This window comes from Lepisosteus oculatus, chromosome 20 (assembly GCF_040954835.1).
Source record: "Lepisosteus oculatus isolate fLepOcu1 chromosome 20, fLepOcu1.hap2, whole genome shotgun sequence".
In the NCBI taxonomy this organism is placed as follows: Eukaryota; Metazoa; Chordata; class Actinopteri; order Semionotiformes; family Lepisosteidae; genus Lepisosteus; species Lepisosteus oculatus.
The window spans coordinates 6704441-6729788 of NC_090715.1; the positions used below are offsets into that span (position 1 = coordinate 6704441).

The 25348-nt window shown below is 36.1% G+C and overlaps 2 protein-coding genes across 2 annotated transcripts; one reads left to right on the forward strand and one right to left on the reverse strand.

The window, feature by feature from the left end:
- Positions 1–1495: 1495 nt before the first annotated feature.
- On the forward strand, positions 1496–6228 carry hrh3 (histamine receptor H3). Its single transcript, XM_006641381.3, has 3 exons — positions 1496–2051; positions 2253–2419; positions 2926–6228. The coding sequence occupies exons 1-3, from the start codon at positions 1724–1726 to the stop codon at positions 3808–3810; spliced, it is 1380 nt and encodes a 459-aa protein (XP_006641444.1). The 5' UTR covers positions 1496–1723; the 3' UTR covers positions 3811–6228.
- Positions 6229–9188: 2960 nt separating this feature from the next.
- On the reverse strand, positions 9189–24819 carry vps35 (VPS35 retromer complex component). The gene is made up of 17 exons (XM_015368371.2): positions 24721–24819; positions 22600–22698; positions 22419–22515; positions 21469–21592; positions 20796–20978; positions 20015–20228; positions 18506–18589; positions 17989–18098; positions 17770–17866; positions 17482–17630; positions 15758–15965; positions 14201–14356; positions 13356–13478; positions 12355–12534; positions 11736–11975; positions 10837–10980; positions 9189–10244 (listed from the first exon to the last, which is right to left on the reverse strand). The coding sequence occupies exons 1-17, from the start codon at positions 24721–24723 to the stop codon at positions 10065–10067; spliced, it is 2391 nt and encodes a 796-aa protein (XP_015223857.1). The 5' UTR covers positions 24724–24819; the 3' UTR covers positions 9189–10064.
- Positions 24820–25348: the final 529 nt, after the last annotated feature.

Consider the following 25348-nt stretch of genomic DNA (forward strand, 5'->3'; position numbering starts at 1 on the left):
CAAATTAACAAAGCACCCATCAATTGTGATTTGATGATTTTAAAATTACTAAAATAGTTTGGTAAATTAGGTTATACCCTTAGGGTTCCAAAATGATTGCACCTTGACACAGAAAAGAAATACCACTCTTTAAAGGACAAATAAGAATACATTGATATACTTTTTTACAGGAAACCTAAAAGAGGTTGTCATTACCTCTAAAAAAGAATAAAAAGCAAATTCACCCAGCAGCAGCCTGGGATTTCAAAATTTGTTTTTGATGGAGTGTAACATTAACCTTATGTTTTACATACAAAAAAGCAGAAAGGCACACATACAGAAAAAAGAAATTTTCTGTCATTTCCACAGCCTGCGTTTATTTTTATGATTCATTATCAAGATGCCATTCTATGAATTTCAGAAAATAATTTACAAAGCCCTCATATCTTCCAGGTCTGAAATCATTTTAATACAGACAGTCTTAAACATTTTCCTCCATTTTTTCTTTCTCAAACAGAAATAGTAAAAGAAAGAAAAACTTCAGAAAGAATTCCATTTTCGATCACTTTTATTAAACACAGCATCAACTCGAAGATGAGTCCTTGTTAATATATGTGACTCAAAACAGGATAATAACTTATGATTGTGGTTTTAGTGAACTACTTTGATCTCAGTCTTTTCACAATTTCTCTAACACCTGCCAGTATAACTGTCTCTGGCACAGCTTGTCATGGTTTATAAATGCAGCTGGAACATTCAACCTTTAGGTCTAAGATCACAGAGAAGCATCACATTTATAAGATCAGAGGATTTTTTCTCCAGAGTTTTGCTCTTATTATCTGGTAACTAGGAGGTGGTCATTTCCTTGCAAGATATTTTGTATGGGCTTCGAATATGTTTTATTATTAATAAAGTAAATGATGGCATAATAAATGTTCAACAGAAGGCACTTAGCTTTCCAAAACGGATTGAACAGAATTTTAAGGTTTGGTATTTATCTAAAAAATATACCAAGACTATTACTCGGAGTTAATAATGGTAGGTCAAAACACAAAATATTATGCAGAGCCAAGAGACAGCCTTCATACTGTATTAAATGGCAAAGGAAACAAGTGCATCTGCCATGGCATTTAATTAGAAGAATCAGAAGCTGTGATAAAAATCTTTTTTTTTTTCAGTTTATAAGTCATCCCCTGCTAAGGATTTGAAAGGTATTCACAAACAACACACCAGAGTCAATTAATGTATCAGATTTTTGTGAAACTAATAGACATGCTCTGAATTGTTAATGTAAGGATTTGGCAGAGAAGCATATTGTAATGGTTAAGAACGTTAGGAAGCAATACACGTTTATAAACTGATCAAAACTATATAGTTTCAATCTTGTTCGTTTTCCTCTTTTTACATTTCAGTTCTTCAGACGTGCTGTTGATTGATGTAAAACGCTTGTTGTTACAACCCGTGTTCAGGGACTGCACCTCTCAGAGAAAGCTTATTTCTGTAAGCGTAGAACTCACCCACTCACTCTGAAAGCCTCAAAATCAACCCACAATACGCAGGCGTCCTTGCCTGTATAAAAGATGCTCGGTTTCTACAAGGTCTCAGACTTCCACTGTTACCCCACAGCGTCCGACAAACCCCTTTTACGCATTGCCATTTACGCGCTGGTGTTGTCCCTTACTATAGATTTAATACCGGCTTCTATTTCTTGCTTAAGAATGAAATTTTGCCAACGACCGCAACAATGCAATCCGCGTTTTATTCTACATCTTTAAACTACGAAACAACGACACCTGCTAAACTAAGTATGGAATCGGACGTTTTGCTGATGAATGACACCCTCGTTCCCCTGGGAAATGTCTCTGCAAAGGATTTGGAGAACACACGGGCTCTCTACCATGGACAGTTCTCTCCATCCGTCTCTGTGTTTTTGGCAGTACTGATGACTCTTCTCGTCTTCGCCACAGTCCTTGGCAATGCACTCGTAATCCTCGCATTTGCTGTGGAGAAAAGTTTGCGAACTCAAGGCAACTTTTTCTTCCTTAATTTAGCTATAGCTGACTTTCTCGTGGGTGAGTATTGCAATTTTCAATATTATCAAAATGTTTTTTTTTTCATTCTAAGAATTTTTCACTGACGTGTCAACTTGCACGAAAACGCACATTACTTAAAAAAATAAGCGTGTACCATTTTAATATTCGTCATTCATCAACGCATTGTTGTTGTCAAGGAATATCAAGCGATAGAGTTTCTTTTGTGAATTGTCTCTTCAGGTGGCTTTTGCATTCCAGTCTATATTCCGTATGTTCTGACTGGTGAATGGAAACTTGGACGAGGTCTTTGTAAACTGTGGCTCGTGGTGGACTACATGCTCTGCTCGGCGTCTGTGTTCAACATTGTCCTCATCAGCTTCGACCGATTTATTTCAGTCACCAGAGCGGTAAGAAAACCGCAAAAGCTCAAGACTTAGCATTGCTTGTGTGTTCCTCCATTTCAGAGTAAAAACTTAGAACATATGTATAATAATATTGTACTCTTCCTAATACATGGGCTATACAAGATGCAGTGCTCCTTTCTATACATATATATAAAAACACATACTGGCACTGAAGCATAAGAAGCTTTAAAATGTTGTATTTCAGTGCTAAAGTTTATATCTGTAAGATTGCTACTATACTGCTCAAGAAGCTATATTATTTTGAATGCTGTGATGGTCATTTTTAGTGTGGTATTATTATTTACTAGCTGTTTGTTCTCCTGTTATGTTCAAAACAGATATTTTAACAGTTTGTTCTGGACGTGATCTGCATTGGTATTCTACAATACAAATGCAGGAAACACAAAACTTTGATTTTAATGGCTTTCACTCAGTTCTATTAAATTATACAATCATTTCTTTAAAGACTTTTGGTTGATGTTACCTGTTTGCATTCCCTTTCCTATCAGGTGAGCTACAGGTGCCAGAAAGGGATCACGCGAGACATAGTGCTGAAGATGGCCAGTGTGTGGCTGGCTGCCTTTCTGCTTTATGGCCCGGCCATTATCAGCTGGGAGCACATTGCTGGGAAGAGCATTGTACCAGAGGGCGAGTGCTACGCTGAATTTTATTTCAACTGGTATTTTCTTATGACAGCCTCAACAGTGGAGTTTTTCACACCCTTCATAAGTGTAACATACTTCAACCTCAGCATCTACATCAATATCAGGAAGCGCAACCTCATGAGGAACGATCACCTGACAGCAGGGCCAGGAGACTGTGAAATGGAATTTCAAGGCAGTAGCAAGAAACGGCAGGTGTTTTTTGTCAGGCCTGCAGCTGGAAGGAGTGAGGGGAGGAAAACCAAGAGCTGTCAGGTTGCCAGTGCCAAAGTGTCAGTGGGAGAGAGCAGTGCTAAGAAAATCGATTGTCAGTCCATAGACTTGCCACCTTTACAAATGGAAGACCTAATCCAACAACATGGTGACAGCTGTTACAAACCTGTAGAACAGTTTTATGGAACACAGCGCAGGTCTGATGTGGCCACTAGCATTGCAAGTCGCTTTAGGCTTTCCAGGGATAAAAAGGTGGCCAAGTCTTTAGCAGTGATCGTCTGTGTGTTCGGTTTATGCTGGGCTCCTTATACCCTGCTTATGATCATCCGGGCTGCCTGTCATGGCCAGTGTGTGCAACACTATCTCTATGAGATCTCGTTCTGGCTTTTGTGGATTAACTCCTCCATCAATCCTGTTCTGTACCCCCTGTGTCACATGAGTTTCAGAAAAGCATTTATGAAATTGCTCTGTCCCAGAAAAATAAAAATCCAGCCTCACTATTTTGAGCAGAAGTGCTAAAAAGACCCATATTTTTTTACTGTGATTGTTTTCTTCGGCACAATGGTAAAGTGGTAGAGGGAATCAAATCAAAATCCTGCTGTTTGTATTTATACATGTGCACTGAGTTATGTAAGATGTGTATCCTGAATGGTAGTTTTTCTATGTTTGAAAAAAAATAACTTGGATTGTGTATAAGCATAGCAGTTACATACAGTACATACATGTTTAAATTAAAGTAAATTTATGTAGTTTTGTGCAATTAAAATGTTTGTATTTTTCATTGTCATGTGACATCTGTTTAATTTTCCTAACATTGGTATTTGCATAGATACTGCCTTGTTGCAAGATGTAAGGGGGAATCATAGTTCCATTGCGAGACTGAAAATTTACAGTGGTGTGAAAAAGTAAGTACACCCCATGAAAAGGTTTGTCTTTTTTTACATTTCTGGACAAAATGATATTCGATCGTCATTACAACAATACCTTTAGATAAAGGTGATCTAATTTTAAAAAATAACATTGAAAAATCACATTTTGCACTCATTTGTACTATGTAAATCAACAGAAATGCAATTTCCTTGTGGGGGAAAAGTTAGTACACCCCTACCTTTATCATTGCATCAAATGCCTAAAATTAGAATCAGGTGCATCAAAACAGGTGCAAATGTTTAGAACATCTTTAGAGAGTAACGTAAGGGGACTGCCTTGTATAAACATCAGAAAGGTTTGGTCTTAGCAATTGAGGTGTGTGGCTACATCATGCCAAGATCAAAAGACCTCTCTGAGGCCCTCAGAAGAAATATTGTTGATGCCAGTGTGTCTGGGAAGGGTTTTAAAGCCATTTCCAAGCAATGTGTAGCCAATCACTCCACTGTCCAAAAGATCATCTACAAATGGAGAAAATTTCAAGCCACTGGCAATCTATCCAGGCCAGGTTGTCTCACCAAATGCAGACCAAGAACCCCACGATAACATCAAGGGATTTACAGGCAAGTCTTGCCTCAGTCAGTGGCAAAGTACATGAGTCAACCATCCGAAAGAGACTGCACAACTTTACCCTACTGTACATGCGAGGTTAGGAAGGAAGAAGCCTCTGCTCTAAAAAAAATATATAGATGCACAACTGAAGTTTGCCAGACAACACCTTGATGAAGATCAGGACTATTGGAACAATGTTCTCTGGATGGATGAGACAAAGTTAGAGCCGTTTGGCCACAATGCCAGACGTCATATTTGCGAAAACCAAAAACTGCCTTTGACTAAAAGAACCTCATACCATCTGTAAAGCATGGTGGTGGAAGCATCATGATTTGGGGCTGCTTTTCTGCCTCAAGGCCTGGCCACCTTGCCATCATAGTCAACCATGAATCCCACATTGTACCAGAGAGTACTAGAGGAGCACATGAGGCCATCTGTCAAAGAGCTGAAGCTGAACTGTAAGTGGACCTTACAACAAGACAATGACCCAAAACACTCAAGCAAATCCACAAAAGAAGAAATGTAGGGCTATGGAATGGCCAAGTCAAACCCCATGGAAATCTGTGGGGGGGCTTGAAGCGAGCAGTACATGAAAGCCCTCAAACATCACACAGTTGAAGGAGTTCTGTTAGGAGAAGTGGGCAAAAATTTATCCAAGTCGATGTGGAGACTGATGGACAATTACAAGAAACGCCCACAAGAAGTGATTTCTGCCAAAGGGGGCAACACCAGCTATTGAAGCTAGGGGGTTTTCCTATTTTTTCCACAGCATACAACTGCATTTCAATTTTTTTTGTTGAATAAATGATTGCAAAGAATCATTTAAATTGTTATTTGTTAAATTAGATCACCTTTATCTATCAATATTGTTGAAATGAAGATCAAATATCCATACATGCAAATATGTTGAAAAACACACACCTTTTCATGGGGTGTACTTACTTTTTCACAGCACTGTATTCATAGTTGAGACAGCTCAACTGTGTTTCATGTTTCTTCAGTCTTCTAATAACACTCTTTGTTATCTGCGAGGAGTTTTAGTGGTCTTTTTAAAATCCCTTTGGCTAATCCTCATACTGTGGCATCATCTGCAAAACTGAATTGTTTAATAAATGTACCAGATTCCAGATTACCAATCCAAATTATGAGTGGTTCCACAATAGATCCCTGTGGAACCCCATTAATTTCATCACAGAATTTGACCATTCACCACCCCGTATTGATATATATGTATACTATAATTTAGGATGATTACTAACGTTTTTGGAGATGTTCACCTGTTTTTTTCCCGTTTTAGAAGCCCTAGCTCATGTTATGTTTACAATTTGACAATAAAAAGTATTACATTGAGAGAGTTGTTAAAAGAAACGTCTCAGAATTATGTGAGAGGATGTATTATACTTTAGTCCTTAAATTTGTGGAAGTATATTGACTTGAGCCATGTAATCAAACCAATCGAACCCCCCCCCCCCCCCCCCCCCAACAAGTGCTGCAAACAAAATCAGTTTCTAGGCAACTGGTGGTCAGCATCTGACTACATAACATGTTCCTTTACAGAAGATGAAGAGTCATGCTGTTACCAAATGCTATCTTATTAAACATCACTGTAAAAAAAAATCTTTCTACCCAGATTATTGTAATTAAGATTTGCCTATAACTGCAATTTTAAAAAATGTCAAAATTTTGTCATTTATAGGAGAAAAGTTTAGAAGACTTTTGTTAAAACCAGATATTAAATATATTATTAGATATTTTGAAAAAAATATTTTCTCATTTTATCAGTATGGACAGAATAAATGTGTTTTGTATGATTTAAGAACAAAGAAATTAAACTATAGACATCCACTGAATTGATATACATCTTAGGGCTTTAAATCTGCTTCTTTGCAGCTTTGCAATTTTTGGCTTCTGAACAAATTAAGCATTATTGTTGGGTAATTTAGTGTTGTGCCATTGAAGTTTGGTAGGGTAAATGTGGCCAGGGTATCCTTAGTGAATACGCACAAGCATATCGCATCACAGGTCAGGGACTTAAAGGCCACACAGGTTACCCAGTAAGGGCTTATTAATCCTCCACCCTCCAAAAAAGCCTTCCATTTAGTATTCCTGTTCATACCATTGAACAGAAATAGGTGGCTCAATACTCACTGCAAAGGATTACAAAGTTGTCTTAATTTTTCCAGAAACCATTGAAAAAATTTGTATATTACAAATTCATGGAAATAAAAAAAGTATTGTGTTCATAATTTTGTGCTAATGTTTATGTACTATATGGGAATATTATTTTATATATTGTCATTTTTTGTAAATTAACTGCCTGGAAGAATAAAGTTTGTCATTTGATATTTTTTCCCACAAACAAGTGAATATGGATAAGATTTTACTTAAACATTTCTACCTTGGTTTACAATTTTTTGTTAACCTGAAATACTAATCTTTTCAAAAATAAAGAGACTACATGAATTGAAAACTGGTTTTGTCTCTGAAATACATACTAAGCATCAAAAGAAACATTTAAGCATATACAGTATACCTTTTGCAGAATAAAGAGTTTGTTACTTTATTACTAAATCACAGAATTAGTGGAGGGATGTATTGAGCATAGGTGATGAAATGAATTTAGCTCTGTCAAGCCTGGTGAAAATAAAGATTGAAAAACACAGGAAAAAAACAATATGCCCCAAGAGAAAAACAGCTTTTTGCTACTGGCTTGTTGGAGGCTGGACTCTTAATCTCTACCTAGGGTTTTCACAGCCATCAATTTCTAACATGACATTACATCCAAACACAGTCCAACAATGAACTATGAATTACAACACTGCGCCATGTAATACAGTATAGGAAGATCCAGAGTGATGCTCAGTGGGTTTTGGAGCTAGCAACTTCTAAGATAGTAGGACACTACAGACATCATTAACATACCTCAATCTGGGACAGTGTGAGTCACAACATGTCACTAAGATTGACATATTACCATGCACCATCTTTGGGACTGTTTTCACACTGCCAGTTCCACTGTTTCACAAACACCACATTGCAACAACCCACACACCACTTTAAAGGCAACTAAACAGTCATCTTTCGCAGACCAGATGACCACACGGGGGCTCAGTGCTCTCCAGTGTTCACTGACACAACAGAATGAGGTGGTGTGAGTAACACTTCAGGTGAATTCTAGCCAGCAGTTGCTCAAAGTCCTCTCGTTTGTGAGGAACCAAGAATGTGTACAGATCACCTGTGGTGTGCTTGCTGCTGTCCATCAGGATGTGCTGAAAGATATGTTACATTGTATGACAAATCAGTCAACAGGTAGATGTCTAATTGCTACAGATCTTCACTTGTAATGATTGATGACTACCTGTCTGTTAGGAACTACAATAATCAAGTTCTAGTACCTCCTTGCTCAATCTCTTGATGGCTCATTCAAGCACACAACATTCTAGTAGGAACACAGACGTCCTACTAGAACATCTACTGTGCATCTAGTACAATGAATAGGTACTGTAGATTTTTGTCCAGGCTCTGTAAAATAAATGGGACAGACTTTCACGAGACTGTATTTGTAAAGTGTTGCAAAGCTTTACAGCTTGCAATACAACTTGTGTTGCTTCCATTAGCAGCCACACATGCTAATAGCCTGTGACAGCACTGCAGATTCCCTGTTGGTGACAAATGTTTATATACAAAATTAATGTATCCATTGATGTCTATTTAATAAGATGTCTATTTAATAAAATGTCAAGAAAAACATCATTCATTTACTATCATCTTCCTGATAGTAGTTATTTGTTAGTTTTAAATTACTTAGAATTTGTTGTAAGACATGTTTCTTTTGATACTCAGTATAATCCTGGGAGATTACCTGACTGTACCAGATTGGTGATGAATATCTGAAGAGGTACCCACAACCTTGAAACACCAATATGTCACATGAGGAAGCTAAACGTGAGCACAGAAGTTCACTCAACATGACTGGACTGTATAGTAAACAATCTATCTCCAGGGAAAACACCTGCTCAACCTGTCAGAGAGCCAAAGAATATGGAATGCCATTTTGGCCTTATTAGTCACCTTTGGCTTCATCCTTGACAGTATGGGATAGTTAGTGAATGAATCTAGCAAATCACTTAAAAGAATGGTTATGCAGAGGACCATCGTAGTCCAACTTAAAAGAGCCACAAAATTGGACTTAATTTCTTATTAACATTGTAGATTTTACACACATTACACCTCTTCATATATCATTATGTAATCATAAAACATTATGACTGAATTAGTACTTCAGCAAAATTAGTCAGGATAACAGTTAACTGAAAATACTGTGAGTCCTTTGTAACTCTGGAAGTATAAAACTTTTAGCAATAATTGGTTCTAATTAATACAAAGTGAGAAATAAAATTCAGCAGGATGACTTGCTGTTCAATAATATGGTTAATTGTAATTTATTGTTTAATTGTGCAAATAATGTGATATCCATGATGTATTTTTACTGATTTACAACAAGGTTATACATACATTATAGAAGAAAAATCCAGATTGAAAATAAACTCAAACAAAAACATTCATATTTTGTTTCTTGGATCAAAGTTGACCATAACATGTTGTGACCAATGTCTAGCTTGTATATTCACTCATATGTACCATACATAGGTCTTATAGCACAAATCTGTTTTTCTTTTTTTTACGTTTCCATACATACATGCATTAATGTACTTTAACCTGGACAACATACTTGTCTGCTTTAAGTGAAGAATGCAATGAGAATCCCAAGAAAAAGTTGTCCCAAGAACATTTATATTCTGCAGTTGTCGCTGTTCCACAAAGTAACACTAAAATGTGCATCTGCTGCCACTTTGGAACACAACAATACAGGACAAATAAGACATACAGAAGCAAGAATACATAACACAAATGAAGTCATTAGATTAGAATGTTAACCTTCCACAAACTGGGGTGAACATCACAGGCAAACCTGTGAATCTGTGAATCTCGCTAAATACATGAAACCAGAATATTCTGCAATTAGTTTGCCTCAATGAGGATTGGGGTGGGGAGTAGCAGGGGGGCACTGGTTTCAACCTGCAGTTTTAACAGTAAATGGAGAAATGCGAGAGAAGTGCTAGGCCAAAGGACAATGGGAGCCTTGTGTTCCTTACACCTTTTAAAGGCACTCTCTACAAAAATCTAACACTAAAATGTAGTAGGTCAAAATAAAGAAAACCAAACCCAAAACAATGGGGCAGATAAGGGGAGGAATTTAGCCACTGGATGGAATAGTTAGTGCACTGTGCCCTCTACAGAACAAGACCTTCATAATTTGGTCCATCAGCTTCAGGAGACTCTTTCCGCAGGCGCAAATGCTCCAGTGTGTTGTGAAAGTGTTTGTTAATTTGCTCTGTTTCCTCGCTTGCCTCTAGGTTTGGAAGATCTTCTCTTATCTTCTGGATGAGTTGGTTGAGGACTTGCACGGTGACCTGAAAAATCCATGTCAGATAACATATATTTGCACTATTTATGTTGACCACATTTTCTTAAGTTCCTTATTCAAAGATGACTGCATATAGACCATTATTTAATAAGACTTAACGCAAAACCACCCATCTTTGTATGATTTATTTTCTACAAAATGGAACAAACCTACGATAATTTTATTTAATAGAACTTGTTGACACACCATCGATGACAACAAAATACTCCACTGCATGTGTTTTACAATGCACTTTACCCAGTAGCACATGGTTAAGATCAACTGCTACTATCCTAATGACATTCATAGGTGCCAGTATGGGTTTCTGTTGGGTAAAGATCAATCAGTCTAAGATCTATTATCAACATTCCCTGACTATTACAAAACAAAAAGATCAAGACCAAACTCCATATTACATACCAAGATAAACAACTACACAGAACAAAAAACTCTGTACAACAGCTTTGCTCCGATTAAATGTTTCTCCCTGTTCCTTAAAGAGTAAGTTATCAAAGCGGCAGAATCACACAACTGCAGAAAAAAAACGAATATTTTTAATATCCCATAAGAAAATAGTAAATAAAATATGTAAGTCTTACCGCATCATTTTCTTTTTCGAAGAAAAAGATGTATCTGTTTAGGATTTCGATAAAGAGCTGGACCTGCAATGATGGGTCCATGCACTGATTGGCTATCTTTAGGGCTTTCTTCAAACACTCCATTACTCTCTTCCCATCATGAATCTGAAAACCAATGATGTTTAATATATATATACACATAAACATGGTTACTTTATTTAAATAATTGGCATGAAATCTTTCTTAAGAACCACTGAAATGTTATTTGTTGGTTTTTGTTAGCTGGTGAGACTGAAATATATACTAAAGGATACATCAGACCAATATCTATCCAAATAATTAAACATATATTTCAAGGGATGGAATCAAGTGGAAAGTCCAGCAACTATGCCCTCTTTGCCTTTATAGTATTAAAATGTCTCCATGCTTTTGTTTAGACACCTTTTTACACTTTTTCCTGTCCTTCAGTACTCTGAATTTCACGAGCCATGAGAATTCGAACAGCACTCAAATCATTCAAAGCAGTGCTAGTCAAATTAAAAACTTTTCTAAGTATTATTCCTTATTATTTATAATTAGCATTTTTCACAGCTTTAAGAAATGTTACTGAAAAACATTTTGAAAGAATCCTAAGTTGTGTACTTCAAAAACTAAAAGCGAGAAATCTTTGCTTTTACTAAAATATTACACTATATTAAAGATCACATAATGTGCTACACATCACAGAGAAGCTAAAAATAAAAAGGCACGAATGCCAAACAAAACCATTGTGTATTCTATACCCATCAGCTTGACTTTCAGCCACCGAAGGCTGTGTTTACGAAGTACTAATGTATCACATACTCTTTAATTTTACTAGTTTCCACATAAAACTAAATAATATTCATATGGTGCATAAAAGCAAACAATTAATCGCATACCTCTTCTCCATTCTTATCTGTGTTTCTGCCAGACCAGAAGAGATGTGCACAGATGCTGACAGCGCGACATTGGTCTGGTTTCTTCAGGAGTTTGGAAGCTGCCAGTGCACACTGTGTCCTCAAAGGTTCATGATTCTCTTCACTGAAACATTTCATCCTTTCAAATGTTCCAATTATTAAAGTGATTGCTGCTAGCTGTGCCTTAGAATCACTGATTTCATCCTCGTAAAGGGAAAAGGCCTGAAAAACATTAATGTGTTCCAATATTACATCTCTGCTTTCTTGGATTAATTCACACTAATCTAACGTTTTCCACACTTTTCCCATTTCTGATGATTCCCGATTCAGTGCAATTAGCATTTACAATTATACAAAAAAAAAGGTAATACTAATACAAAATAAAATTATTTTATATATACATTATATCCAGATGGGTAAAAGCATTTACCCATCTTAATGTATTTTGAGAGCACCCATACTGATCTGAAACTTTTAGCATAGATGGTGCGGAAGACTTCTTTACTGGGAAGGTTAAACGTAGCCTGGCTCAGTGCTGAATTCCGTATCACTGTCAGAAATAACATGAATTAAGCATGTTGTGCTTGCCCTTCAGGTTTACCTGTGACATGAACTCGTATGCCACAGTTTCATGGTTCTCAAAGCCAATTTCCCCGGCTGCCAGTGCCCCCTGTAAGAACAGCCGAAGGGGCAGTTCAGCCAGCTCAGCCTTGATCAGTGCACTGATGGTCTGGTGGGCGAAGGAAAAAATCTTCTGACACTTCTTCTCCCACTTGTCATCCTGAGTGGAACAAATAACAAAAATGAACAGACAACCCATCTACTCCCTCTTCACTCTATCTTATTTCATGGGGGGGGGGGGGGCAAAATTGCATTACTTCAAAATTACATTGTTCATGTATTTTTATATCTGCATATCAAGGTATTTGAAAGCATTTATCAATGGTGATGGTGATAGCATCCTACACAAAAAAGTTAAGCTTCTAATAGAGAGAGAATGAAAAAAAACATTAATACAAATGGGGAGCAGTGTTTTTTTCTATCAGAGAGAATGTGTTTACATCCATTATGAACAACTGAAGATAATGGATTATCGTACTGAAAAAGAAAGGCACCCTGCACACATGCAGACAATCCTATTTGAAATTAAACTAAAAACCTCACAAGGACTACACATATTTTTCCCTCAACCCTTAATTTCTGAACAGCATTGGCTTTTATCTGCTGCCTATGCACTTATTTATATTGAGTCTGATTTATTATGACCTTATTAGCTATTGCTATTATTATAATTATATTGCATGTATTAGTATCACCGCAAAGAAATGATACAGAGAAGAAGAAAAATATAGAATAGGCTGGGGCTAAAATGCACTCAAAGACCTTTCTAAAAGTGATTACAGAAATATTGAAAAAAAAAACAGAGTACTAGAACAGTAAAATACTCCAAAAACACAAAGATCAAAAGGAATTTCTCCAAAAGAAACAAAATAATAAAAATGTACATTCCGTGCAGAGTGTAACAAGACAGTCAAATGTTGAACCTCAAGTGCTACAGACCCATTGAGAACTTATAAAAAAAACAAAGCCTGTAACACCCACCACTTTGGAGTTCTCTTTGTAACGGAATGCCAACTGATAAGCTGCAAATACCAAAGGGGGTAGTGTGAAGCGAATCCTCTGATTCCCTCCAGCACCAAAGTGTTTCCTGGCTGTGTTTAAAATCTGAACGAGATGAAAACAACAACCTCATGAGAACTGCCCACATTAAAATTAAAAACATTCTAACAAAGTTAAAATGACTTATTTGGGAAATCATAGATTGTGCACACTCTTAGATGACTCGAGCTTAGAAATCTGTAAAATAAAAAAATCCTGAACATAAAAGTGTTTGTTTATAGAAATCCAGGTCTTTTCTGATACCTTATAATTCATTATGCCATGTAAACATTCTCTGAGTTTGCTTAAATGTCTCCTACATTAAATAATGCTTCAAGACAGTTTCTTATTTTATTTGAGGATGAAATATCAAAGGCAACAGGCCAGCCATGTTTGCTGTAACAAGTTCAAATATGATGGTCCAACTTAATTATAACAGCAGTCAATTTAAAACCTGCTATCCATAAACATTGCATTACCCTCCTTTACATAGGTCTATCTACTCATAATTTAATTAAGGAAAAGCTTCCCGTGGTGTACACAAAAAACAAGTCAATTCAGCTTCTATTAAATAGATTGATAAAAAAGGGACTGAAGGAAATGTGGAAATTTCTTTGATTACAGTGGGGCGACAAACAAAACAAAAATCTTTACTCAGCATGAAGTGAATGTCCTTCAGCAATCACAAACTAGATTCTTAGCTCACTGGAAACGTGAGATGCCAAGTACTTCTGTCACCTCTTTCAGTAATATTTAACTGTCAGAGCAGATAATTTAAGACTGAATACCAAATATTGCTGGTCTGGGTCCTCAGAGTGCAGAAGATGAATAAACCTTCCCACAAGGCTCTGCTCCTCGCCAAAATCCTCAGGATCAGGGTCCTCAGCAGGCTGGTCAGGCTGGTCCTGGATCAGTGTCGAGACCAGGTTCAGGATGTCATCCACCTACCATGTTAAAAATGAAAACAGAAATATTCAACTCAAGTTTGTGATATTATGCTGTGGTTAGAAACCTATAAGATAGCAGCTCCATGAACAAGTATATTTCAATCGATTATATATTTATACAACATTATACACCAGACAATGAATACATAACTTCAATTAACATACTCCAACTGTTCTGGAAGATGAGCTTCAAGTTTAAGCTGAATTACTGCAAACATCTCAAAATGCGGTTAAGTGTTACGTCCAATGAATTTTAAACATCCTAATACTGTCCAGGAATAATAAATCAACAGAAAAGGAGAAGGCAGCTCGCCTGACTTGCACAAACAGATCATCATATACCAGCACTAAAAGCACTTGAAGGTCATCACCTGCCATCAAGTTGATTTTCACAGCATGGCTAACTGTAGGTTACTCATCTTCCAATGGCACTAATAGGACTGTGAATCAATAACTAGGTCTATGCAGAAAATCTTCTAAATCCCTTCCAGGAATAAATCAGAAAATACCCTTTTATTCCCAAAACAATTTGCTTACCTAAGCCTCCACCTGTATGACTAAATTTTGGAAAATTGAGCACATTTTTCATAAAATGGAACAGGGTTCACATGATGTGAATATGAAACCTATTTGTAAAAATAGCTTTATTTTGGCAGAAAATTGTTCTATTTACTTTATACTAAAACCTATGTTGGTTTAGTTAATGGTATAAGCGTGAGAAAAGTTTTGATAATAACTACTTAGTTTACCATGATTACCTAGAAGCAGGGACAAACTGAAAGTGTTTCAGACCTAGGCCTATAACTAGTCTGGAAACATTCCCATGACACCGCTGGGCCTGGCAAAAACTTAAATGTAGAGCTAGAAGACAGACGTGGTTCCAGGTTTCTATTTCATTTTCAGCCTATGCAAAGCATGAGCTGGAAACAATCCCAAAGGTGGCCACACCTGCTACTGGCCCCCAACTTTCACGGCACCTCCCTTCTGATCAACCTTGCTGATCACAAATGATAATCAGCACAATTAAACTGTCATGTCTGTTCAATAAAATGTAATCAATCTGCCACAACTGCCATTTTTCTGATGATAACTACACTGGGTTTTTGCCACTAAAACTGATTAGCGTCTTGTTATATTTACCTCTTAATATTAAAAAATTTGCTTTTTTGATGAATGCTACGATCACAAAAATGATCATCATACTCAATTTCATAATAGCTCAGAGGACTTCAATGAAAACAGGCATGTTAGTCAAGCACCCAAAAAGGCAGTAATTATGCAAAACATAGAAATATTCAGCTCGTAAGAATGATACACAAAGAAACTTCAGCAGAGCCATCTCAGCACAAGCTAGACGCACTGTTTTAAAAATGTAACTGTACTAAAAACAAACCCTACCTGTTCCTGCAAGACAATCTCAGTGCTGTAATCCAGGGTATTACTTAGGACGTAGCAACTCATGCTCTTCCTCGACTCGTAATCAAAGTACTCAAACACTGGATGGAAGTGTTTTAGCTTTAGTACTGTCAGAATGTTGTTGTAGGTGTCAACTGGAATCTTCAAAAGCCTTGTCAGTTCTTTTGATACTGCACTGCTGGTGGCGATACTTTAACAGAGAGGAAAAAAAAATCTGTTTAGACCCTTATAATTCCTTGGGACCATAAAATGCCATATATTATCTGTGGATGATGCAGTGCTCCACAGCTGGTCAATGTGCAGAATCGTGCTGAAGAGTAAATATTCCATCAGCACATTTTAAAGCAGTAAATTGCACAGCCTGGACCTTTTAGAAGCTTTTGTGCACCAAAAACAAAATACCCCAGTTTTTTTCCATCTCCAACTAAAAACCTAACAATCTAAAACTGATTTCCTGAAAAATCACAGAAACAAATACCACCAGTAATATTTTTAAATAAATTATCATTCTGACTACATATTTTTGCCAGTAGGTGAAAACTGGAAACATAACTATTGCATCATGCCTGTCTACTGAGTGCACAGTTTTGAAACCCTAACACACCACCCCATGTATTTTGTCTATCTGAGCTTAGAGAATCCAATTTACATTCAAACAAAAGTAGGAAAAACAGAAAAAGAAGAAAAAAAAACAATGCCAGATTCCAGCCTGTAAAACCTCTGTTTATAAATTCAGATTTATACAGGAATTTAAAAATATCAGCAGACTACAGGCATAAAGGATGTGAATATTACAAATATTTTAAATAATAATGTCTACTAATATATCAAAACACTAAAGCATTAAAATATAAAACACAATTAGCAGTTTTATCACCCAAATATAGCCTATGTCTTCTTACTAGGAACTTCTTCAATTGATCTAGCATTTGCACAAACATTTAACTTTTCTCTGCCCCAGATCTAAAGATTCAGTGAGAAATAACATGGGTGATGAAGCATCCATCTTGCAAGGATGTTATAGCAGATTACCAGCAATGTGAATACAGAACAGAATAGCACCTATTAAAAGATGTTACTTGTTTTCTATTTTGAGGAGAGAAATCCATGTTGGGAAATGAATCAGATGATTTTTTTTAGGTCAGCACATCAGTGCTTTCTTGTAATAATCTAACTCAGGTTGCCTGCATATTCTGTTATGACATGTCTACTGTAAAAATAAAAACCATGCTTTCAAAAAACAGCTTGAATGAAGAAGTGTTGCTATTTCTTTCAGACTCTAGAAACCACTTAAGAGCAAATTGTGCTTTAAAGTGACCTCACCGCAGAAGGAAGTGCATCAATAAACATATTCATGAAGGGTATTCAGCCAGACACTACATGAGGCTAATATTGTAGATGTATATAAGAACTAGAAAACATCTAGTTTGATAATTGTGGGTGTTAATTCATGAAATAATGTGTACATATTACATTATTGTAAACTAAAAGATCACTAAATGACCAGTTTGGTTTTTGCTCCCCAAAACTAAGCTGTTAACAACAGTAGATAAACTAGTAGATAAAAGCTTTAAATAATTTGTTGATGCTCATAACATAAAAATGAGTCTAAAACCTGTAAGACTTTTAAAAAGAAGTGTACTATTAAGGAGCTCATCATTACCTCATCATCAATTAATTAATAAATATTATGGCCTTTTACTCACTGTTCAAGGTTCAATTTGTTAAATATTTCAACAGTTGTCTCCAAAACTTTGTCAACATAGTCCACACGGTCAGGATAACATTTCATTGCCAAGTTAATGAGGGACACTTGCAATGAAACCACATCCTCAGAAGGCATGTCCTGTCGTGACTGGAAAAAGGAAAGGTCAAAACTGAATGAAAGTTCAAATCAATGAACAAAAAAGAAGAAAAAAAAGAGGATAAAAAGAGAAAGTCTAATATGCATTCATATACTTCAGATACCTAGAGAGCTAAATAAGCCTTCTTACCTGTATAACTGTAGCTACTTGCTGTGAGAAAATATCAAACAATTTAATATCTGCCGGAATACCAGGGCCATCCTCTCTGTGAGCAAATAAAGCAAGTCTGAAAAACAAACCAAAAAACAGAGATTTACTTGTTTTTCAAGACTGTAACAGAAATTTAACTTGGACATTTTCTTAAACAATTATCAGCTTTGCATAACTGACATAAATCCTTTGTCTTACCTGTCAATCAATGCAATAATGATGTTTTTGACATTAACATGCTGGTGTAGCTCAGCACAGGCACGCAGGAATGGGTTGAGAGTCTGCAAATGAAACTCATCAGGAAAAACCTGAAACAAAGGAGAGATATCACAGCCATAAAAAGTGAAGCTGAAGAGCTGATGACCGTGTTCAGTAGATTATTTCCAGGAGGTCAACAACACACTCTGGACAGCTTTCCGAGGTACTGTATTGAAATGCAAGGCCTCTGGACACAAAAGCTTTTAAGCACCATAATTTACGTATACCAACACTTGTAGCTTTAGTGACTATGCATCAGTAATTTAGGAAAAAAACACTACAAGTGTTATATGGTTTAGACATAAAGCAGAATTACAGGTAAAGGTCAAATAAAAAAAAACAACATCTCAAGTTCAAGAGCTTCAAATGCACAAATGCCCATCTTGGCACTCTGTTATGTGAATCAGGTTGTGGAATTATGAGAAGGCCTATGTTTAGGTTCAATGTTAATAATTACCTGAATAATACATTCCATGAGGTATTCCTGAGCCAGGGCGTCTCTGCAATTGACTACCTGCTCCAAGATCCCAGGCAGCACAATCTGAAAAAAAAATAGCAATTGACATAAGCTGAGACAGATGTTTCATAATGTGATACATTAAAATTAGTAGAACACTTGGATTACTCATTTTCCAATACAAGGTGTGAATAACGGATGTTTTATAAAACAAGTACTTAAAGCTTGATTGGTTCCAGGGAAAACTGTTAAAAAAGGAAAAACATTAGTAATATTTGATTTCCATGTTCATCATCTCTCTTTGAGCGTCATACAATATCTTGATCTATTAATTCATCATTAAGCTACATGTTTAAAAACAGATTTTCAGAAGGTGGTAAAAGTTCTCCAAAGAGTCAACACATTTTTTCAGCAATTTCACCCACTTTACTATTTAATTAACAATGTAATTTAAGTGCATTTTTTTCTTTTAACAATTGCAACCCCAGCATAAAAATACAAATTTTAAACTAAGATGTTAATAGTCATTGAATCCCTTAGAAGACATTGAATAACCAAGTTGGGACGTGTGTTTAACGGTCAAATGTAACTGATAATTAAAAAAGGCAGAAGGGTAATCCACCCATAGGAGAGTAAAGCACATTCATCTCAATAATTCTTCCTTTCAATAGCACCTGAATTATTTGCATGTTCCCCTGAATATTAACTGTCCTTGATCAGGCTGACAATTAAGTTTAAAAAATGTAATCAAGGATGAAAACCACCCAGCCAAAGCACAGTTTGCATATCAAAGTAGACATTTCTTGTTTTTTCCCCTCTAAATAACTCCGAAGTAAAGTGTTTCCATACTAAACCTCAAGAGGCTTACCCTCTTGATATAGCCTCATCTCTGGAGCATGAGTCCCAGTAATGCTCTGCTTCCATTCAGAATCATTGTACACACTCCTTAATTAATGGTAATATTGAATGTCTCTCTAATTTGTTTTTTGTATTTTTAATAAAACATAATTTATATCCCCACTGCATAGCATTACTATTAATTTTAATTACCTTCTCCTAAGCTTTGCTTAAGAGTACCATGTTTGCTTTTTAAAGAAGCCATTAAGGCTAATAATTACAAAAGTAATAGAATCCTGGTGAACTCCTAAAAGACTGCAAATGTAAACCAAAGACTTAATATAAAATATAGTTTTAAAATTAAACAAAGGCATACATTTAGAAATTGTTTCCTTGTCTCATTATATTCAATAAAACTAAAATCAATAAAACACTGCTTATTACAGCACATGCGTTCCTAAAGAAAGTGAATCAAATGATACATTTAATCACCTGTACAAAGAACAGATCAATAGGGATGAAGTCAGAGGTAAAAGGTCAAGTCAAGGAAACCATACTGATAAACATACTGATAAAAAAACTAAAAACAACAAGGTTTAAAAAATATGAGTAAATCCACTGAAAAGGTTCAAATGTCTTTATTAATTTTAAACCCTGATCTTCCCACGGTACCTGTTTGTATTTTTCCACATTGACACCCTCTAGCTGGCTCAGCCGAACCAGGTTGGTTCCAACAAGGATTCTCAACTCCTGCCGCTCCCTCTCCCTCTTCTCACGGTCCCGGCTGTGGCCCTGGTGCTGCATTCGCACCCACAGTTTGTTCATCTCCGCAAAGTTCAGGAGTACAAAGTCCATCGAGTCATTTATATCTCCAGTCGTCTCCTCTCTGGGGAGGGAAAAAAAACAACTGAAATTGGCACAAGCCAAGACTTCCAAATACACATCTGTGTTTAACTAACATTCAATTTAAGCAATAAGGAGTGCTCGCACTGTAATCAATACAGACATATGTTTTTGGACAATTTGGAAATTTTCCATTACACTATGTAATAAGCTTCAGAACCCATATAAGGGGGTTTGTAGACCATACCCAAAGTAAAATTAATTCTCATACTGCAAATTAAATAAAGCATATACCCTACTGCAATCATAATGAAAGAAACTAAAATTAATTTTCTCTAAAAAAAGGAGTGAGCCGGTCATTCAGAAAGTTCTCTTTTAAAATGAGGATGCATCACAATTTCTCCTTCCAACACAGCATGGTAATAATTACAACTGACTTTACTTCTTTGAACACACTGATATTATCAACCGAAAAGGGGATGAGACATTAGGGATAGTACTCCTGGCTTCACTCTCTAATGGCAAAGTTAATGTTACAAGGCTGATGTAGGGGTCTGAATATGACAAAATTAAATATGCCACTTGAAAGAGAAGGATGAAACAGCCTTACTCAGGCTGTTCCCCATCATCCGGCAAAATGTTTCTTGTGCACTGGAGTAGGTAGTTTCGAAGGAAAAGACCTCGGAGGGGATGTTGTACTCCTCTGCACATTTCCACCAAGTCTTTCAGGATATCCTTGCGAGACTGAGGAAATGATCTCACATACACCACACCCACAGTGATCAGCAAGTAACTGGAAGTCAGCAGGAAAAAGAAGGCAACATCAAACAGGGTGATACAGCCTGGACACATGCATGGGAATACAAACAAAAATAAAAGCAGACAGGCAGTATTTTGTTACTAATAAACAATGACTAGCACTGCATTCAAATCTTATTCTCAAGGGTTTTATAACGAAATGCAATCTTAATCCCCTGAGGACTTACAGTTGAATTAATTTGATTTAATTATTTCTTGGATCTTTCAAATATTCTGCAAGATATGTTCTAATGTATTCAAAATTATCAGTGTATGTGATACTGAGACCAAAAATGCATAATACTGTCTCATTTTCAGATACATTTTCCTAACACGTGCTACAGAAATGAAGTTGTTTGAAAGAGCCATTTGGAATGGCTAAACCAGAGGTAAACCAGAAACACTTGAGACTTTCTTTTAGAAAGGGTAAACTTCATCATCTCACTTGCTGTCAAGAAAACACACTGCTGGGATTGGAAACTCACAGGCGGGGGATAATATTTCCTGCATATTGGACAAGCTCATATAGATCTGCCACCTTTCTGCCCTTAGCAAACTCATCAGTCAAATAAACCTCCAGGTAATGCAGTTCATCAGAGATTGCCATGTCTACACACTGAGTTAAGGTACAGTATTCTGGATAAATAATGTCAGTTTATTAAAATTGTTAATATCACATTTACTGTGTCATCAAAATGAAGCTTTTACAGATGACCTGGCAGCTAACACACCATCAAGACAGAATGTATACAATTATAGCTGTTAACTGCTCTAAATTTCTCTTATTATTGCTGATTACAAAACAAATGTTTAAACATATCTACCTGATCTGCTATTTAAGGCATTTTGGCAAATCTAATAAATAATAATACCTTATCAAATGGTCAACACCACAAACAATTCAAAGGCACTATAACATTTAGTTGTGAATATCAGTTTCTAGGATGAATGTTAAATGTAATACAATTAGATTACAGATTAATAGAAAACCTTAAAATATCACTGTGAATACCACAAATTTGAAATAATTTCCTTGGGAAAATACATGTGTTAAAATTTTAAGTAATTTTGTTGAATTTCATAACCACAAAATATTTCCCATTATGTTTAAATCAAACACAGATTCCTTTTTAATGCACAGTGGTATTCAGATACAAAGACATAGATCTGTTAGAAGGTTAGGAAGAACAGCTATTTCTAGCTCAAGAAACTGTTTAACATGCTTCCTGATGGTTTTGTGAATAATACGCAAAAGCAGTGTTCTGATTAATTCAAACACTTCAAATATTAAGATGTAGACTATTTTACAAAAATCATATAACTTATGGGGACTCCAAAAGTTAAAAAAGTATTTTTAATCAATGCAAGTAATTCAGTCATGATCTGTGCATTTTGAAGATGAAAAACATAAATCAGGTTGCTGATGAAAGGATACAGAGTTCATAGTAACTCTTAGGAGACAGCATGGAGGTTCGTAACTCGCCAAGCATGTTGGATGCATGTTTCAGGGCATCCATGAGCTTGTTCTTGTCCTATAAAACGCAATATTAGTTATCAAAAATAAAAAAAAAACAATCTTTTTTTAAATGAAAATACATAATGGCACCACATCTTACCAGGCAGCGTTTCATCTGAAAAGACTGAACCTTGACAGCCTGAATAGCTTCATCAAGAAGCTTTTCCTGCTCATCTTGTGGAGACTGCTGTGTGGTAGGCTGAAATCATAAACAAACAACCTCTGGCTGAAAAATTACTTTGGACACATGCGATCAATCGCAACAAAGCAAGCTACATCTTTCAAAGTTAATTATCTTCGCCAGGCTTCCGTTAACACTTCTTCAGATTGGCTTCTGAAAACCCATCTAATTTCTTAAACCAGGGAAGAAGTTCACAAGGGTTTTCACGAAAATAAGCATTTCATTTCTGGACTTGATTCATGATGTATTTCAGTTAACCAACCCATTACACAACCCCCAGTATTTATCTTCAAATAATGGAACCGCTTTATACAAATAATACATAACAAAATGTTAAGACATGAGGAAAAAGGTTAGAAATAAAATGCGGCTGTCAAGCAAAATCATCAGGTTCTTATGTGTTCCTCTATCCGTTATAAAACCCAGATTACTACAGACTTCCTGCATTTCTAGTTCAGGAATTCTTTATTTGGAAGTCTCAAGAGGGCATGTTTCAAAATGTAACTACTGAATACCGATATGTACTGGGGAGAAGAGGGTACATATGTTGAGGTAAAAAGTTCCATCTTCATTTTTCCCCACCCAAATATGTTTTTTTTTTGTTCTGACATATTGATTGTTTATGGGATGGCATTAATTACACCTACTACTCATTCTTGGTGCAATAAAAGTAAAGCTTTAACATTTTACTGTAAAATATTCTGCATATTTTACATATTGGTATTACTTTCTAAAGGTGCTTTAACATTTCACTGTAAAGTATTCTGCATATTTAACACATTGGTATTGCTTTCAAAAGCCATTCGACACCCAAGTACTATTATTCAGCTAGCCCACTGGGATAACACTACACCAATAAGGATATACACAGGAAAAGTGACAGATCATCTGACAGCTATCAACCAGCACTGACAGAAGCAAACGTTTGAAGATACAAATTAAAATGCATTTTTGTAGTGATAATTTGATTAAACTATTTATTATCAGCAACACAACTCTTAACACATTTAATGGGGAATGTGCTTTTATTTAAGAAAGGACATTCTTTAATCCTGTGGCTGCTTTAATACCATTTGTGATATCCTCTCTAAATACGAATGCTGTAGCCTTTAATTCCAGCTGAAAACTAGTTAACTGTTTCAGCAACACTTCGATGTATGGAATTGGGACTTCGTTAAAAACAGAAACTGGGACAAACATAAAATAAAACAGGTTAGCTACATATGAAGTCTGCAACCGACAATGATGAATAACTTGCAAATCAAGGTATGCAAATAATGAGCAAGTGTGAATGTGAACACAGTGATGGTCTTAATGTTTGATATCCCAAAAATACAGAACATTACAGAATCGCTGGAGTAAGTACCTGAAATATCAGGTATCTGCTTGCGTTCAGAGCCCTTTGGAGCCGAGGTCGTTTATTTTACATGGAAAGTTTAATGCATGTAGAAACATATTTCAAATAAAAATAAAATACTGAAATGAATACTGCAACGAATACTGAAACGAATAAAAAACTAGAATGCGTTTGTTTCCTATATACCACGTGTGCAATCCACGTCTTAAAGAGAAATGTCTTTATTTATGGACATATAAAGTTCGCAGATACACCGCAGTACTGTAAATTACAAATACTTTCTCCCCCCCCTCCCCCTTTTCCATAGCCTGGAACTGCAGTTCTTCATTTTCAAAACTTGTCATGAAATGTAAACATAAACTCCTTTGCAAAACATCACATGAGCTTTCAGCAATTTAGTTTCTGTTGGAATTTAATCAAAACCTTACATTTTAAAGGCAGCGGAGATGAGTGTGCTTAATGTACTTCATTCCTGACAGCAAACGAAAAAAAAAACAGGCCTGCCTGAGACGAGGCCTTTACAACACCCATCCGTACATGCAAGGGATTTTTTTAAATACTTTTATTTTAAATGCATTGCAAAAAACGACGCTGGGTTTATGCAATGACTCGGATGCGATAAAACCTTAACCCGTGACTTCAAAAGACGTTAAAACGAGATTTTCAACAATATCTACACTTACCATGATTACCAGGATGTTTCAGGAAACTCAACCCCCCTTTCAGTGTTCCTAATCATGTGACTTCTGCCAGCTAACCCCGTGACCCCCGCACTCCCTCCCACACACCTGTCTTCATTGGCTAAACCAGAAACTCTGTGAGAAAGGCTCGCTGATTGGTTATCGAGAACCGATTGACGTGTTAGGTAAACCAATCGTAGGATGACAGAATTACAGACGCTCTGCAGATGTAAAGGAAATATTGCAAAACTGAGATTATTCATGACACTGCTGTTTTTACAAAAATACATATTTCTTTAAGCAGTGCCCTCAGCTATTCCCATTATATTCTCCTATATATACATCTGTGTTTTTTTCCTTTATTTGGGTTAATATCTTGTGAAAAACAGACATTATTAAACTTGATTACGCTGTACATACTCATTATACCGCTTTAGTGTTTAAATCCGCTGCACGTAATTGCTAATTTACAAACAAGTCTATAAATGTAACAAACGTACATCGATTGACAAAACATTAAGTTTTATTCAGGACATTTCCACTTCAACATGAATACTCCCTTTGCAGTCGTCATACTACCCCCACTCCAGACAGGGCGGGTCACTATCCGTCTTTCTCTTTGAGTGGCTTT